Genomic DNA, 15,472 nt, shown 5'->3' on the forward strand with positions numbered 1-15,472 from the left:
TTAATGGTTGCCTTGGAATAGCAAAGTTGATAGTGAAATAGCTCTTCACTTCTTGAGCAATAATCGCAAGTTGATGTATGTAGACAAAAAGCTTCATTTGTTGTAGTTGGGTGGTAAACAACAATGGCTTGAGGGAGATCAGCTCCTTAAATAGGCTTGTCTTTGAAAGAGGCAAGTAATTGTGGCAATTTATCCATTACCTTGTGCCATGGGTCCTCATGCAATGTGCGACCTACAATCATGTTGTAAGTTTTACTTGCAGCCATAACTTCAAAATCTTTGTGCTCCCACGTCATTAGTTGTAGGTAGACATCTTATAAATTATTTCTTCTTATTGCCTTCCCTTGTACATATTGTATCTTGTCTTGTAAGTATCGTGTTGTGTGTCTTTGTATAGCCATGAGCCTTGTTTGTCATGATAGTGTTTGTCACGATCTTCATTTAGTCCCCTATTTTGATCTTCTCTCGAAGATAGTTGGATTCTCATTGTGCTAATTAGTGGCACACATCCCCAACTAAAGCTAATATTGCGATAGCACAAAATTTTGCTTGAACCCCAACTCCTTTGTACACCTGAGCCCCATTTTGCTCATCACATATAACAAATCTGAGAAATCTTAGTATGTGTTTCTATTTGTCAATTTTTCTCAAGTGTTGTCCTTTGTTGTCCCCCATGTGCCTCCCAAACATTGGAAGTTGCAAGGATCCTAAAAAGTTCTAAGTGTGGAGGTTTTGTATTAAAATTTCTCTAGACTATATTAAATGTCAATGTTTTGGAGTTTCCATTCCTAATATGCTTTTTCACCCAGCTCCTCCATTTCCTCTATTCCTATCAAGATATTAGACTTTCCCATATTAGCATACCTTGCATCCATTCCTCACTTTCCTTCTCTTTCCCTATCGAAACTTAGAGTTTTCCTTCCCAATATCCCTTTCATTCATTCCCTAACTTTTTCTTTGCCTTTGTCGGTGTTTGAACCTTATCTTACCAACACGTTTGTTCCCTAAACCTCAACTCCCTAGCCCTTTGCACTAGGTTACCTTTTGGAGTTAGAGTTTCAGTCATCCCTTTGCTTAAGTGCCTCTTTCTTCGTATTTCTAATCCACAACTTCCAACATTTTCTTCTATATTCTTTTTCAAGGTCAAAGATGCAAGAATACTTATGATGTGGTACATGATATGAGGTATCGCCAAACATTGATCCCTAACACTTTTCACCACACCATCTCAACGAGATTGTAGGCTTGAATGTGTCCAACTCCCAATTCTTGACATCTCCAACTAGATTACTTTATTAGGATCACAAGTTTGAACATATTCTTACTTGCATACCTTAAGGGATGAATTACTTGGTATCTATGCTCCCCAGGTTCAGATAACTTCCTATGTCCTTTTGGAGTTGGAGATGTAGAGATACTCTTATATGTTTTCTTTAAGCATAGAGCATGGATTACTCCTTATCCCCAATCCTCAATAGTGGTACGAGTTATGAGGTATTCCTAACCCCCAATCCTTGAAACTCCTACGTTTTGCACTATTCATTCCCACCTACCTCCCTACATGACCCAAGTCACCATTATTGACCCAATTTGACCCTACAACTACTGCAAAAGACTTTTTCCCGCTCAAAAACAATTGTTCATCTCAAGGCAATAAATTCATGTGTGGTTCTAAAAATGGAAAAAGGAAGGCAACCCATGCCACTTTAAATGCGATGGTTAAATTTTCAAGCCCTAATGGTCCTCATGCCATCTCCTAGCCACCAGTTGAGTGAATTTCATGGGCTCTTCTCTACCCTACACACTCAAATTGAAAGATGGCATTAATGCTCAAAAAACGATCGCAATCACAACAATTAGGATTTTGTCACACCTCCAGATACCTTTGCACAACTCGAAAGGCCAATTTCTACACTAGGGCATCATTGATAATGATGCCAAGGGCATGGACGAACCACTTGTAGCACAAAGTGATCCCATTTCTTCTCCCAAGGTCACACACCTCAGCTAGAGATATATTAATATGTAATGATTCAAGGTTGTGTATAGTCGCAACTCTGCATTTTCTCTCACCACATTTGCTAGTGTGATTATAATAGGGGTTAGATGAAGAATAGCAGCTTCTAATGCATTACAAATACTTTGTAATGGTCTTTCCTTTATTGCATATGTGTTATTGTAGTTTTGTGATGAATCATTAAGTATGTCCATTACATATGATGCAATCTTTGATACCTTATCCTAAGTTACCAAAATCGCCCTGGCAGCCTTGGAATTGGGTCCTAATTCCTTACGGGTCCTGGTCCGAGTCTGGTCCCCAATGGATTTCACCTAGGATCCTCCCAAGCGGTTGGGTCCTCTGTGGGTCCTGCCTAGTGGGAGTGGCATTCCAATCGATAGTGGTTCAATTGATGCTGAATTTGAACCAATTGATGACCTTGGGCTTGGGTTGGATGCTTCAGATGAAGATGAATATGGAATTTAAATCCCATAGATGGCTTGTAATTTGAACTTTTATTGTGTCATGACATTTTCACATTTTGAAACTTGAATCAATTGAAACTTGAATATTATCTTTTTTGCAAATTATGAATATGATATTACATTTACGATATATGAATAATTATTGGCATTGGCAATTATGGATTTATCATTTATCATTTATGTATGTAAAGTTACATTGTATATTTCATATTTGTATGGATTGTATCATTGATTCATCATAGGCCACCATGACATCATCAGTAATATGAGTCTCTGCTTCCTCCAACACAGGAACTTCTTCTTCCTTAGCTTGCCTTGGCAAAAACACAAGACGAAGTGGCCGATCAGATCTTGTGCTCGCTGTCCTAACAGCATTAGAAGTTGTTCTATCCTGATTTTCATGCCCAACTTCGCGTCTTTCACCATCCTGGTTTTGTGCCTGCGGTTGACCTCTCAAATTTCCAATGGCGTTAACAAGTTGCTGCTGTTCTGCATGAAAGTCTGCATCATCCGTTGCTGCTGCTAAGCCATTTGAGCCATAATATCTTGAAGATTGGGCTGCCCATTACCACCTCCTTCCTGTCGCTCTGGCATGTTGCCATAATCAAACAAGGGATTCTTTTCTTCTACCAACTGATGTCCGAAACCTACTTCTGGTGAAGTATCTATGTGATCCAGACCCTCTCGAGTGCATAGAAACATTTCAAACTGACATGCAACAGATTAAAAATGACATACGACCATAAATTCTGACATGCAACTGCTTTGATCACCCCCAAACCAACATGCACAGGAAAACCCTCACAGGCTGGCAGGGTCGCTGTGCTCTGATACCTCTGAAATGTTCTTACTTCTGATATTTAATGAAGTTTATGGCTTAGTTTTGTTTGTGTGCTTGAGTTTTGTTTTATAGCATGTGAATTTTATGCATGCAAGGAATGGAATTCGCAAGGAAGAATTAAGCACAATATCAACCAATGAAACTAAGAATCTTCTAATTTTATTGCTAGAGTAGAAGAGTCTAAAACTTATTTCAATACACAAATGCTGTTGCAATTGATTGGAAGGGTTCAGTTTCACACCAATTTTATTATAGCTTGATCGCACCCAATAAAGCTGACCGCAGCACACTGTACGGTGTCTTTTACTGAACTACTCCTGGCGGCTGACGGTTAAACTATATTTACAGAAAATGAAAGCTTGGGTTGAGCGCTATAATTCCCTTCAACCATGCAATGATTCCCAGCAGGCCATGATTCCTCCAAATCGCTCAGAAGATCACCTTCAACACACAGGTATTCAGAACAAATTGATGGCTTTGGGGCACTGAAAAAGCTGTAACTGCAGGCTTGGGGATATGTCCAGAGCTGCCTTGACAGAGGTTTCATCCTGTATAGTGGTCTCCATTTGCAAAGCGCCAAAAATCAAAAAATAAGTTCAATGCAATAATAATGACTTTACAGTCCTTTAGAACCCCTTTATATCTCCTCAAAAAGCATCAATGCCTCTAGAAGCCTCTTTATTGGCGACTTAGCAATTAATCCAAGGTTTACATTGATTATTAAATAACCCCCGCCCCCCCAATAAGAATTTGCCTAGGAGAAATAACCCTATGACTTAAATATGGCCCCAACTTAAGTCATAATGAATAATTAAAATATTTATGCACAATACTTTAGCTTTTTGGCCTTATTTTAATTATGCACTCATTCCCCTAATATTCAATTAATTTTCTAGCCTCAAGGAATGGTAAAGGCTAGATAATTCTTTTCTTCCAACCATTACTCGGAAGGGGACATTACATTTTATCAGCTACATAAGAGTTTTTATGCAGCTAGTTTGTCTTGACAATTACAATATTTAATTGTTATTTTTAGCTGTGTGTGTTTATTAATGGTCATTTAGTTATATTTTTAGAGAGTTCTTTATTTGGTTGTTATATTTTCATGATAGAACTAGGAGTTTCTATTTTTAGAGTCAGCTTAACAGTTAGTCGCAATTTGAAAAACCGCCTTATAATTGCCTAAAAAGGGCTTGTTATTTGTTCAATAAAGTGCGCTGATTTTTGTTTCACTGACCTTGCGACAAATAATGGGGGTCAAGTATATATTGTGTATAGCTGATAATTGTTTTAGTCATGCTACATTTTAATTTATTTAAAACCCTTTTAAGGATACCTTTGGGAATACCTATCAGGGTTAGCTAAGGCCAAAGTACAGGAGAGACTACCCACTCATCAATTGGCCTCTAAACCTTCTCAGTCTGTTGATGAGCCTTGGTTTTATCTTCTTGATGACAACCCCCGGCCCTGAGGATAAGATCATGTTCTAGGATTGTAAAGCAACGATCAGTAAAATCCTTGCAAAAGAGTTTTATCTTCTTGATGACAACCCCCGACCCTGAAGATAAGATCATGTTCTAGGATTGTAAAGCAACGATTTTTGGAAGTTGGCCAGCCAGATGACAGTAAAATCCTTGCAAAGCTTTTGCAAAGTATCTTTCTAGAATAATAAAAGAAATGTTCAGGTTTATTCATGGATTAGGTAGGCCCATTTAATAGTCTGCAATTTATGTTATCTTTACATTTGTATGTGTAGAACCTGGTTTACATATGCATTTGGGAATGATATAGTGTTCAATGATATCTCATTAAGGTATCACAAATGGTTGCAATCATTACATCTTTTGTATGACTCTAGTAAGAATGTTGCCCAGCTGGATATAGGCAACTGTCTGCCTAAAGCTCAATATCCCATCATCCCAATACACCTAGAATTATCATTCTAAACATCTTTTCAGTTCATGTTGTAATCAATTTTGTTTTCTGCCAATTCTAAATGTTATAACAGCATTAGGAGCTATAATAAAAAACCACATCTTTAGACAATTTGAGTGGCAGGCTATCTGTTTTAATAAGGTGCAGGACTTTGAATGTTCAAACCAGCGTATACATACAAAACGACAACCTCAATGGAGGTATACTATGCATTGGGCATGATTTTTGCCAAGGAAAGTGTGTGTTCCCTGCGGTTACATCTACAGCACCTTAGGTAAGTCCCACCTTGGTTTAGCAGAGCCAGAAGTCAAAGGTGGTTTTATCCTGTAATGTCCCCTTAGTTATTTCCTATAAGATAGGGACAATTAACTTGCTAAGATCAAGTGTGAAAGACTTCTTTCCTCAATTAACCAATAATACTTATAATGTTTGATGAACAATGTAAGAATACAATGGTTCACACTTGTAATTTGGTTGATAATAATAATAAGTTAAGAATAATGACTATTATCCATGCCACTGCTTTCTTAATTAGATATATACTAAGTGAATTGATCTTATAGATATATTACGCTTAGTGCAGACAATCTGATCTTTACTGTTATGCCTGATATGGCAGCATAAATCTGCAAGGCGATCTTAATAGCTTTCTCAAATGTAACAATGGGATGCCAAAGGCAATGCTCAGATAAGAGCAGATCCATAAAGATATGAAGAAGAACTAAAATACCAAAAATCCGATGATTTCTGAAGTGAGATTGAACTTGCTCTTATGTACCCAAAATCAAAAGGGTGACAGCCTTTGGAGTTGATAAGTCACCTCTCTTCCCGATCAAATCCCTTCATAACAATCATTTATTGTTGATTAGACCTCATTGCTTAATCGCTGCCTTCATAATCCTTTTTAATAAACGATGGCTGATTATTATAGTCATTGTCCATTAATATTATGCCTTCAATTATGATCGCTGTCTATAATATATCAATTATCTCCTGATATGCTTGATAATAATTAAGGGATATATAATTATTAGTTGATGTTAACTATCTTTATGATTCTTATCAATTCAACCATCATCTGCTAAATCGGTAATATACAAGTTGCCGTCCTACCTCGACATCTACTAATTAATCATTGTCAGTTCCTTCATGCCATTAATTGATATCCTTGAGTCTGCATGTGTGATTGATCAGCGATAATATGATTGACTAAGTCTCCCATCCTACTCGTATCGTCTCCTATCATAATTAATATGATAGATGAATAATACGTCCTTTAAGTAAGATTGCTATCAGATGCATGAGGCCGTTCTAAGTATTCCAGAAATGGCATATGATTATCTTTATGAGATTGTTAATTGCTGCTTGTAATCATCTTTTGTCTTGCAAGGGTGATCGATCTTCTTGATATGGATGTGCCCTTTGTCTCTCTTATTTTGTTAATGATGACCTTCACGCATGATTTGATCTTCTCCCTTTACGATCAATGCAGTAAATCTTACTTACAAATTCGTCTCGATGGGAGACTTCGGAATTTGAATGATCTTAGTGCATAATGCTCATGGGAACGAATCTGGGTCCAGGAATGGGACATTACATATCCACCTCAGTAAATTTGCCCAACCTGATAATAAGTTGTGGTTTTCTTTGTAGATTTCACACCCTTGACACTTGGGAGAAGATCTGGTTTTAGGGACTTGGGACATACAACTCTGCACACCAACACTACCTAACTCATTTGGTTAGGATGCGACTATGTTACCCTGAGTTTCCGAGACAGGACGGGGACGGCAGGGGACGGGATACGCGTTTCTGGGAATGATTTTTTTTTGCCAATTTTGGGGACAGCTAGGGGATGGCAAAAGGGACAGCTATATAAAAATAGAAAAAATTAAACTATATAGGGAAATTAAAATATTCATATGAAAACATGGATAAAGCATGCATATATACATTATAGAACCTTAACATATAAGAACTAGCAGAGTTCTTATGCTACATTTGTGTTAAATTGAGAGTCAAAGTCAAATTGCTTATAGAAATCATTGTCAAAATTCACAGTCAATATGCAGAATTTATGGGGACGTCCCTAGGAGTCCCCTGTACCCGGGACAAGGATGCCTCAAAAATAAATCGGGGACGCATTCCCGGGTAACGTAGGAATGCGATAATAACAACCTCTTAGATTCTCCTTTAGCATCTCAACTAGTTTAATCAGAGAATGTAACAAAAAATTAACCAAACTCTGAAAAGTAGCATTTACAGTTTTTCCCATGAGTGTGCTCGAATACAACACAATGACCCTCATCATTACCAAAAAATTGCATGAAAATTGGCAAAAAGAACAAAGACGGATCCATTTTTAATTGGGAGCTAGCTTACCGGGTTCACCTCCACACCCCCCTGGTTCAGGTCCGGTACGGTCCGAGTCCCTGGTTTGGGTCCGGTCCGGCCTTGGTTCGATCAGGGTTCGAATTTCCCAAAGGGAGTTCGACCTGGTCGAACCCGCATGGACCAAGATCGAACCAGGTTGAACCCAGGCGGACCCAGGTCGAAGCCGGATGGCTGGGTGGCCCAAAACGGTTTTTTTTATGCAAAATTTTAATTTTTTTTAAATCCGCCATGTAAAAAGTCAATTTTATACCCTAAAAGTGACTTCTAAAACATTAATCTTGGCTCATTTCTCCTCATTTGTGTTGCAAACAAAAGTTTTTGGACAGCAGGTTGAAGAAAGGGTGAACAAAGTTTGGCTTCCAAGATCAAATAGGAGGAGTTGAAGACTGATTTTTGAAGCTTCAACAAGTGTTGCAGCATCATTTCCATACATTTGCAAGCTCCCATTGGCTACAAGAGGTAGGTTTTTTAATATTTTTTTCCAACTATTTTTTTTTCACAAATTGTCAAACATGAAACATTAATTGTTTTTCATTATTTTGTTTTTGTTTTTGAATATGTTTATGTTATTTCTTGCCGTAGGAACTAGAATGGCATCTACCTCTTCCTCCGTTGGCAATGAACAAACAATTACAAAACAAAGAAATGATCTAAATTCTCCCTTATGGAAGTATGTTGACATTTTAAACCCACTTCCAAGCGGTGAGGGATTCCGTTGGAGATGCCAAGGATGTGGTATTGAACGTAATAGTTCATATTATCGGGTGGAAGGCCATTTGTGTGGAATAAAAGGAAGAGGCATCAAAAAATGCCCTGGAAAAGATGGTAAACCTATACCAGATGAGACAGTGATGAAATATTTTAAGGAGCATGAGGAGCCAAAAGAAAGAGAAGCCCGTAGATTGAATCAAACCGCAGCAAAGAAAACAAAGGGAATGCAAGCCCCATCTAATCTCGATGTTGTAGTACAAGACCACCCCTTCTTTTCCACAAATGAACCTGAAAATGAACCACCCTTGACACGCAAAAGAACAAAGGGGCCTTTAGAAACCGCATTTCAAAATGAGAGTAGAGACATTGCTGACCAAGATATAGAAAAGTGCATTTGGGCAAATGGGTTGGCTTTCAATGTTATTCGCTCCTCATATTGGAAGCAAATGATAAAAAGTGTTAATGAAGCTCCAAGAGGGTATAAGGGCTCAGATTATGAGAAGGTACATGGAATATTATTGGACAAAGAGGTGAAGAGGGTTGAAGATGTATTGAAACCCATAAGGGATTCATGGGCTGAGACAGGTGTAACAATTGTTTCAGATGGGTGGAAAGATGCTAAAAATCGTCCCTTGATCAATGTCTTAGCGGTGTCCCCTAAAGGGGCAATGTTTTTTAAAGTTGTGGATTGTGAGGGCCAAGTAAAAAATGGCCAATTTATTGCAGAAATTTTCATCTCCGCCATTGAGTCAGTGGGACCAAGCAATGTTGTCCAAGTCATAACGGACAATGTAGAAATTGTAGAGCTGCTGGTTTGTTGGTTGAGGAACGCTATGATCACATCTTTTGGACACCTTGTGCAATCCATTCACTCAATCTTATGCTACAAAGGATTGGGACTCAAATAAAATGGATCAAAGATGTGTATGCAAAGGTTGAGGACATCCAGATGTTCATCACAAACCACCACATGTCTCAAGGGATTTTTAGATCCTTTTCGAATTTGGAGCTATTGAAGGTAAGTGAAATAGTAATTTAATTTTACATTTTCTGATTTTTTTAATTTCAATGTTCATAATATCATTGTGTAAGCTATATTGTGTATTCTTCTTTAAAGTTTGGCTTTATTTTTTAATCATTTTGGCATTAATTTGTGTTATAGGTTGCTAAGACCCATTTTGCATCAAACACAATCGTCTTAAGACAACTTGTGAAAGTTAGAGTGGCACTATGCAATATGGTGATCAGCAACAATTGGACTGTATGGAAGCAAAGTAGCAGTGAGAGGTCAGAAAAAATTAGGGAGAGAATATTGAATGAGAAATGATGGGAACTTGTTACATATCTCCTAAGTATCACTGAGCCCATTATGAGTATGATTCGCTATACCGACATGGATAGGCCTTGCATTGGTGAGATTTATGATGGCATTGACTCAATGCTTGAAAAAATAAAGTTCACTATAAATGCAAAAGAGAATGACCCCGAGAAGAAATTCTTCAAAGAAGTGAAAGCAATTATTGTAGAAGATGGAATAAGATGACCACTCCTTTGCATCTTCTTGCCTATGCCTTGACACCAAAGTACTATAGAAATCAGTTTCTTGATAAATCAGGAAGGATTCCACCATGGAGAGATCTAGATATATCTGATGGGTACAAGGCAGCATTTCTTAGACTATATCCTGATGATGATTTGCGAGATAATGTTACAAATGAGGTCATAGAATTCGCAAATGGGAATGGTCTAAGTGTTGAGGCACTTCGTCATAGATCCAAGAAGGATGCTCATAGCTGGTGGTACTTCCATGGTGCATGCTTCCAACACCTACAACCCCTCACTGTAAAAGTTTTATCACAAGTAAGTTTAATTAATTAAAATTTATCACAAGTTTATTTATAGTTTACTTTGTCTTCATAGGTTGCTAGTAATTTTTAATTTTAATTTTATTAATGTATATTGTATAACTTTAATTGTTTACTTTGTCTTCATAGGTTGCTAGTTCATCTGCTTCAAAAAGAAATTGGAGCACATACTCTTTCATCCACTCAGTAAAGCGCAATAGGTTGCTATCAAAAAGAGCGAAGAATTTAGTATATGTGCATTCCAACCTACGTCTTCTTTCACACAAACAACGTGACTTCACACAAGGGGAAACGAAGATGTGGGATCTAGAGCCAAAGCATACTAATTTGGACGCTCCCGCTTCTCAGCTTCTTGCATTGACACTTGATGACTTGGAGGGCGAGCAAACTTATAGTGCAAGTGCAAGTGGCATTGGCTCATCTAATGTCAATGTCAATGATGATGATGATGATGAGGAGGAGGAGGAGGATGAATTAGCTGATCCATTTGATGATTAAACTTTATATTGTTGAAAGTTGAAACAATGATACTTGAATACTTTGTCATTTTGATATTAAACTTGATGTATATGATGCTGTTATGGTATGATCATGATGCTATGATTACAAGTTTATGTTTGTTTTGTTGTTTATATGATGCTATGTGACATGCTAATCTTAATTCATGCTTATAGGCTGCACAAATATTAAAATATAGATAGATAGATAGATAGATAGATAGATAGAGATATATATATATATATAATTTACATGTTTTTGTACTAACGAACCCAAACCCCTTTTCAAAACTTTGCAGTACCGGCATACCGGTTCTTCGAACCCGAACCAGCAAGCTAGATTGGGAGTAGTCCGAAAGATGGGGCTTTATAGTCCTCTACCCTATCTTCCATTTCAGCCGCTTCCCCTGTTGAGAAACCATTATAATCAACACAATAGACCAGTGCAGATGGATGGTTCTAAGGTCAATACAGTCAGAGCAATCAAAGTTTTGGTAATGATTGTACACAAGCATCATGATGAAAAGAAGGAAGTTCCAAACCCTGGTGCAAAGCCAGCAGTTAAAGTCTACTTCTGCTCCCATCAACTTCTGGATCTACATGATGAAAAGAAGGAAGTTCCAAACCCTGGTGCAAAGCCAGCAGGTAAAGTCTATTTCTGCTCCCATCAACTTCTGGATCTACTGGCAGAAACAACTGCTGCTGCATCAATGCAGTCATTGATCCAGTCATTGATGAAGTAGATGTTTATCCAGTAGCTTATTCAAAAGGTCCTGTCTCGCCCCTCTCTTCAACAAACTGGATGCTGTTATTTAGCAGCAATAAAATCTTGGTCCTTGCATGCTGGGGAGTTGTTCTCCATCAATAAAAATTAGTTTAATCTGATAATAAAAAAAGCTTCAATTCACTGAATTTCACCAAAATCACTCCAGTTCAAATCTTTCAGAAGGTGATAATAAAAAGACATAAAATATATGAGAAGAGAGCATAAGATGTTATAAATTTTTCTAAGGAGAACCCAAATACTCCCTTTAAATTGCCTTATGCAGCAGCTTAAACCTAAAGCAACAAACAAGCCATCTCCCTTCTCAGCATTATCAGACACATATTTATCTTTCATTAATAACTACACGGAAAACAGGGGAATACATTAGCATGAGAAGTACAATTTACTTCGACCCTGTAGACCCATCTCTAAAGAAAGAAGAGTGTGACACACTGAACTAGATTTAAGTCAGCCAATCAACTAGCAAAAACTCCTTATAAAACTGGATTGAATATTGCATTAATAGACCCTACTTCTTGAGGCAACTCCCAGTTGGATAGGGCAAAACCACTTGCAGTGTAGTAGGTACTCCAAGTGAAGACCATTGGGCTTTCACCGTTCACAGCTCTGGATGATTCTTCTTGTGATTTCTTGTCATCTGGTGCTCTGATAATCCAAATGGCAGGATATGAACTGCTCTCTTTGAACGAGAATGACTGGAAAATACACAAATTACAAAAACAAAACCAGAATCGTTTTTCTATACATCAGAGGAAAAAGAGAGAAAAGAAATATAATTGTAACACAGATAGTAAGAAAAGAAGTAACATCATGGCTATCCGAATGCTAAGTGAAGAAAACTATTGTGCTAAATATCAATTAAAACCCTCGTCTCATCCTTCATCCGTTAACCTAGTGGCACAAAATTATGGATATCCAAATTGATACAGAATGGCATACCGGAATTAGGCAAAAATATTAGTCCTCATGTATCATTTTGGTTTTATTTATTAAAATTATTAATTCAAACAACGGGAAAATATAAACTTTCTATCTGGACTTCTGTTTTCGTTTAACATGCAGATTTTACACTTTGCCCCTCATGTAGTCGTAGTTTTGTAGATTTTTTTTAGGGAGTCATTTAAACATTAATAGTGACCAATTACTTACTTATTTCATTCTTTTCGAGAATATATTTCACTTTGAAAAAATTAAGGCTTGCCTTAGTTTCTACAATATTCTTTCCCTTGAGGATGTGTAAATTTCTTAGACTTGGACCAAAGGTAAAATATTAAGAATTCAATAGTTTCAGGATTCCTCATCTTTCAAAAAATACTTGTTTTCTCAAAACTATTACTAATTTTAATCAACTAATTTTTTTTTTAAAAGGTAGCAGAAGAATTAAGAACTCAATAGTCTCAGAATTTCTGAACTTCTAGAAATGTAGGCTTTCACGAAAATAATACTAATTTAATCACCAAAAATTTTAATTTTTTTAAGTTTGTAGAAGAATTGGAGTTTACCAGGGTGCAGGAAGTTTCTGATTAGAAAGATCCAATCCATTCATTAAACCAGGATGATTCTGTAAAACCTTCCGAAATGGTATCTGCTGATCTGCACCAGTGGTAAATCGGAGATTCGAAAGCGGTACCTCGAGCTGCCCAACAGACATATGATTCATCATCGACTCTACAGACAAATCATCGCTAGGTGTGGGTGCGAGCGGTGAAGGAGGGTTGGGTACATGAGATTTCCATTGATTAAGCATCCATATAGCATAAATAATCATTGCCACCCCAATGAAAGCCTGAAAAAAATTCAAAAGCTTCAAGATAAAGGCCACAAAGCCTTTGCATCCCTGGCACCCCATCTTATTATTTTTTCCCGAACACAATCAATCGTTTCCTGTTCTGCAAACCCAATTCAATAACAGACCTATAGATAAGAAAACTCCTTGAAATTTGAAAACCGAATTTTAAAACAAGCCTGAAGACAACAAAAAAAAGACAAAAGAAAAACTCTGAAACTTGCAAACTGAATCCTCTAACACGACTGAAAATGGAAAAGCTCCGAGATTTCCAAACCCAACTTGATAAACGAGCTGAGATCGTCAGAACCCTCTGAAATTGGAAAACCCAATTTAAATGCAAGAATGAAAATGGCAAAACTCGTTGAAATTTGCAGACCCACTTCAAATGCAGGGCAAAAACAGATCAAAATTAATTTCAAAATTAACCTTATTAAGACTGAAACAGGATATCTTTCAAATAGGGCATCTGGATGTGTTTGCGAGCATGTAAGGACACAGGAATGGACTGGATTGGGAGACAGTATTTGTTCGGTAGCGTAAAGAGTGACGGAGAATCCAGATGTCTACATGTATAGACGTTCAAATCTCATGTCTACCTGTACAGTCAGATTCTGTTTAAATAGTAAAAAGAGACCTAATGATATGAGTAAATGCGCTGGACATTACTTGTTATCTTGATCTTGATCTCTTTGGATTCGCAAAGGCGTCCTTTATCATTTATCATTTAATTAAAGATCATCTTCGAGTATGACCATCTTCAAGTATATTGCTCTCTAGTAACATTAATGAAAGTCAAAATCAGGCATTTAAATAATGGGGACTTGTGTGAGGGGTATTAAAATTATTTATTAAAATATTGTACCTAATCAAATTTAAATATAATGGGAGGTCAAACTTTTAATGGTTGATGTGTTTAAAAAAATATCATTATTAATGAAGAAAAGGATGTGAAGAAATTTTCAATTTGGATTTTGTTATTATTATTATTTTATTTTTTTAAATTAATTTTTGTTTTAGAATTTGTATTGATTAAGGATGCTATTATTTTCTTTAGTTATTTTAGTCTCATGTAAACCTTGCCACTTATTTTTACTATCTTTTTGTATGAGATTTATCTTTATCTAGTTATAATTATCAGTTTTCTTCAACACTACTAAATGGTTGGTCAAATAATGGAGATCATAAGGAGGCATTAGATATTTTTTATCATAAGAAGTCTTGTGTCCATATAAAACTTAATATTCGCATTTATTTTTTCCTATTTGTCATCAACATTAATTGATATTGTGTATTTAACTAATTGCAATTATGGTCTTCCTTGTTGGGTAAAGTTGTCATGTCTTGATCTCGGTTTTCCAACTAACAACTTTTGTGAGATGATGGAGATTGCAAATGTTCGATTTAAAGCAATGAAGAGGTTTTGAGGTTGTCAATAGCATCAATGAAGAAGGAGACAATTTTGAAAGTGGCTAAGACATTGAATGTGTATCACTTGCTATCATTTACCTTGAGAAAATTCGTTCGGTGTGCTCAAGTACATGAAAGTTCCACCTTGACTTAATTGTGTCTAACTTTTTTACCTTCACACAATTAGAGGAAAACTTCTTTTCAAGATCTATAACACAAATTTGGAGTGGCTTTTCCACATGGTTTTCTCACATTAGGTCTTAAAATCGGCTCAAATGAGTGGAAATTGCATCTAACCTATAGAGGATGATGAGAAGTGATGTGAACTCAAAGTCGTGTAAGTTTTGATTAGTTTTTTTTTTGTGGTTGCATTGGTTAAATAGTTGCATTTGATTTATATTTGATAATTAGGTTGTATCAAGGTTTTATAAAGTATTAGGTTGCCTAATATGAATTAATCAATTATTCAAATTATGCAATTATTATTTAAAAATTCATTACGAAAAGAGACCTACTTCTCTTACACATCAAAAAATTAATATTATTGTTCATAATTACTTAAGTATCATATGTGTGTGTGCACGCATGTGTGTGTACGTATATATAAACTATACACTATCATTCTATCATTCTAAAGATTTAAAAATAAAGAAAAAACTTGTGTACTACATTTTGTGGTGTACAATGGAGTCATGTGTAGAATAATTGATAATTATATTAAAACTATAATGTGTATATATTTTAATAAATAATTAATAATAT

At 36.3% G+C, this 15,472-nt stretch overlaps 1 protein-coding gene across 4 annotated transcripts in view; it reads right to left on the reverse strand.

The window, feature by feature from the left end:
* The window catches only part of LOC131042249 (tetraspanin-18), a 42,283-nt gene extending 28,327 nt beyond the window's left edge, over positions 1-13,956 (reverse strand). Inside the window, exons 1-2 of one of the 4 annotated variants that reach the window (XM_057975574.2) lie at positions 13,730-13,956; positions 13,017-13,403 (exon numbers count right to left, since the gene is read on the reverse strand). In XM_057975574.2, the coding sequence (XP_057831557.1) occupies positions 13,017-13,363 (347 nt within the window). In that variant the 5' untranslated portion in view covers positions 13,364-13,403; positions 13,730-13,956. Of the gene's footprint in view, positions 1-13,016; positions 13,429-13,577 lie in introns of all 4 variants that reach the window. The other 3 variants (XM_057975575.2, XM_057975577.2, XM_057975576.2) reach the window with 3 other exon arrangements.
* Between the last annotated feature and the right edge of the window lie 1,516 nt (positions 13,957-15,472).

This window comes from Cryptomeria japonica, chromosome 1, assembly GCF_030272615.1.
Source record: "Cryptomeria japonica chromosome 1, Sugi_1.0, whole genome shotgun sequence".
NCBI classification, from domain to species: domain Eukaryota; kingdom Viridiplantae; phylum Streptophyta; class Pinopsida; order Cupressales; family Cupressaceae; genus Cryptomeria; species Cryptomeria japonica.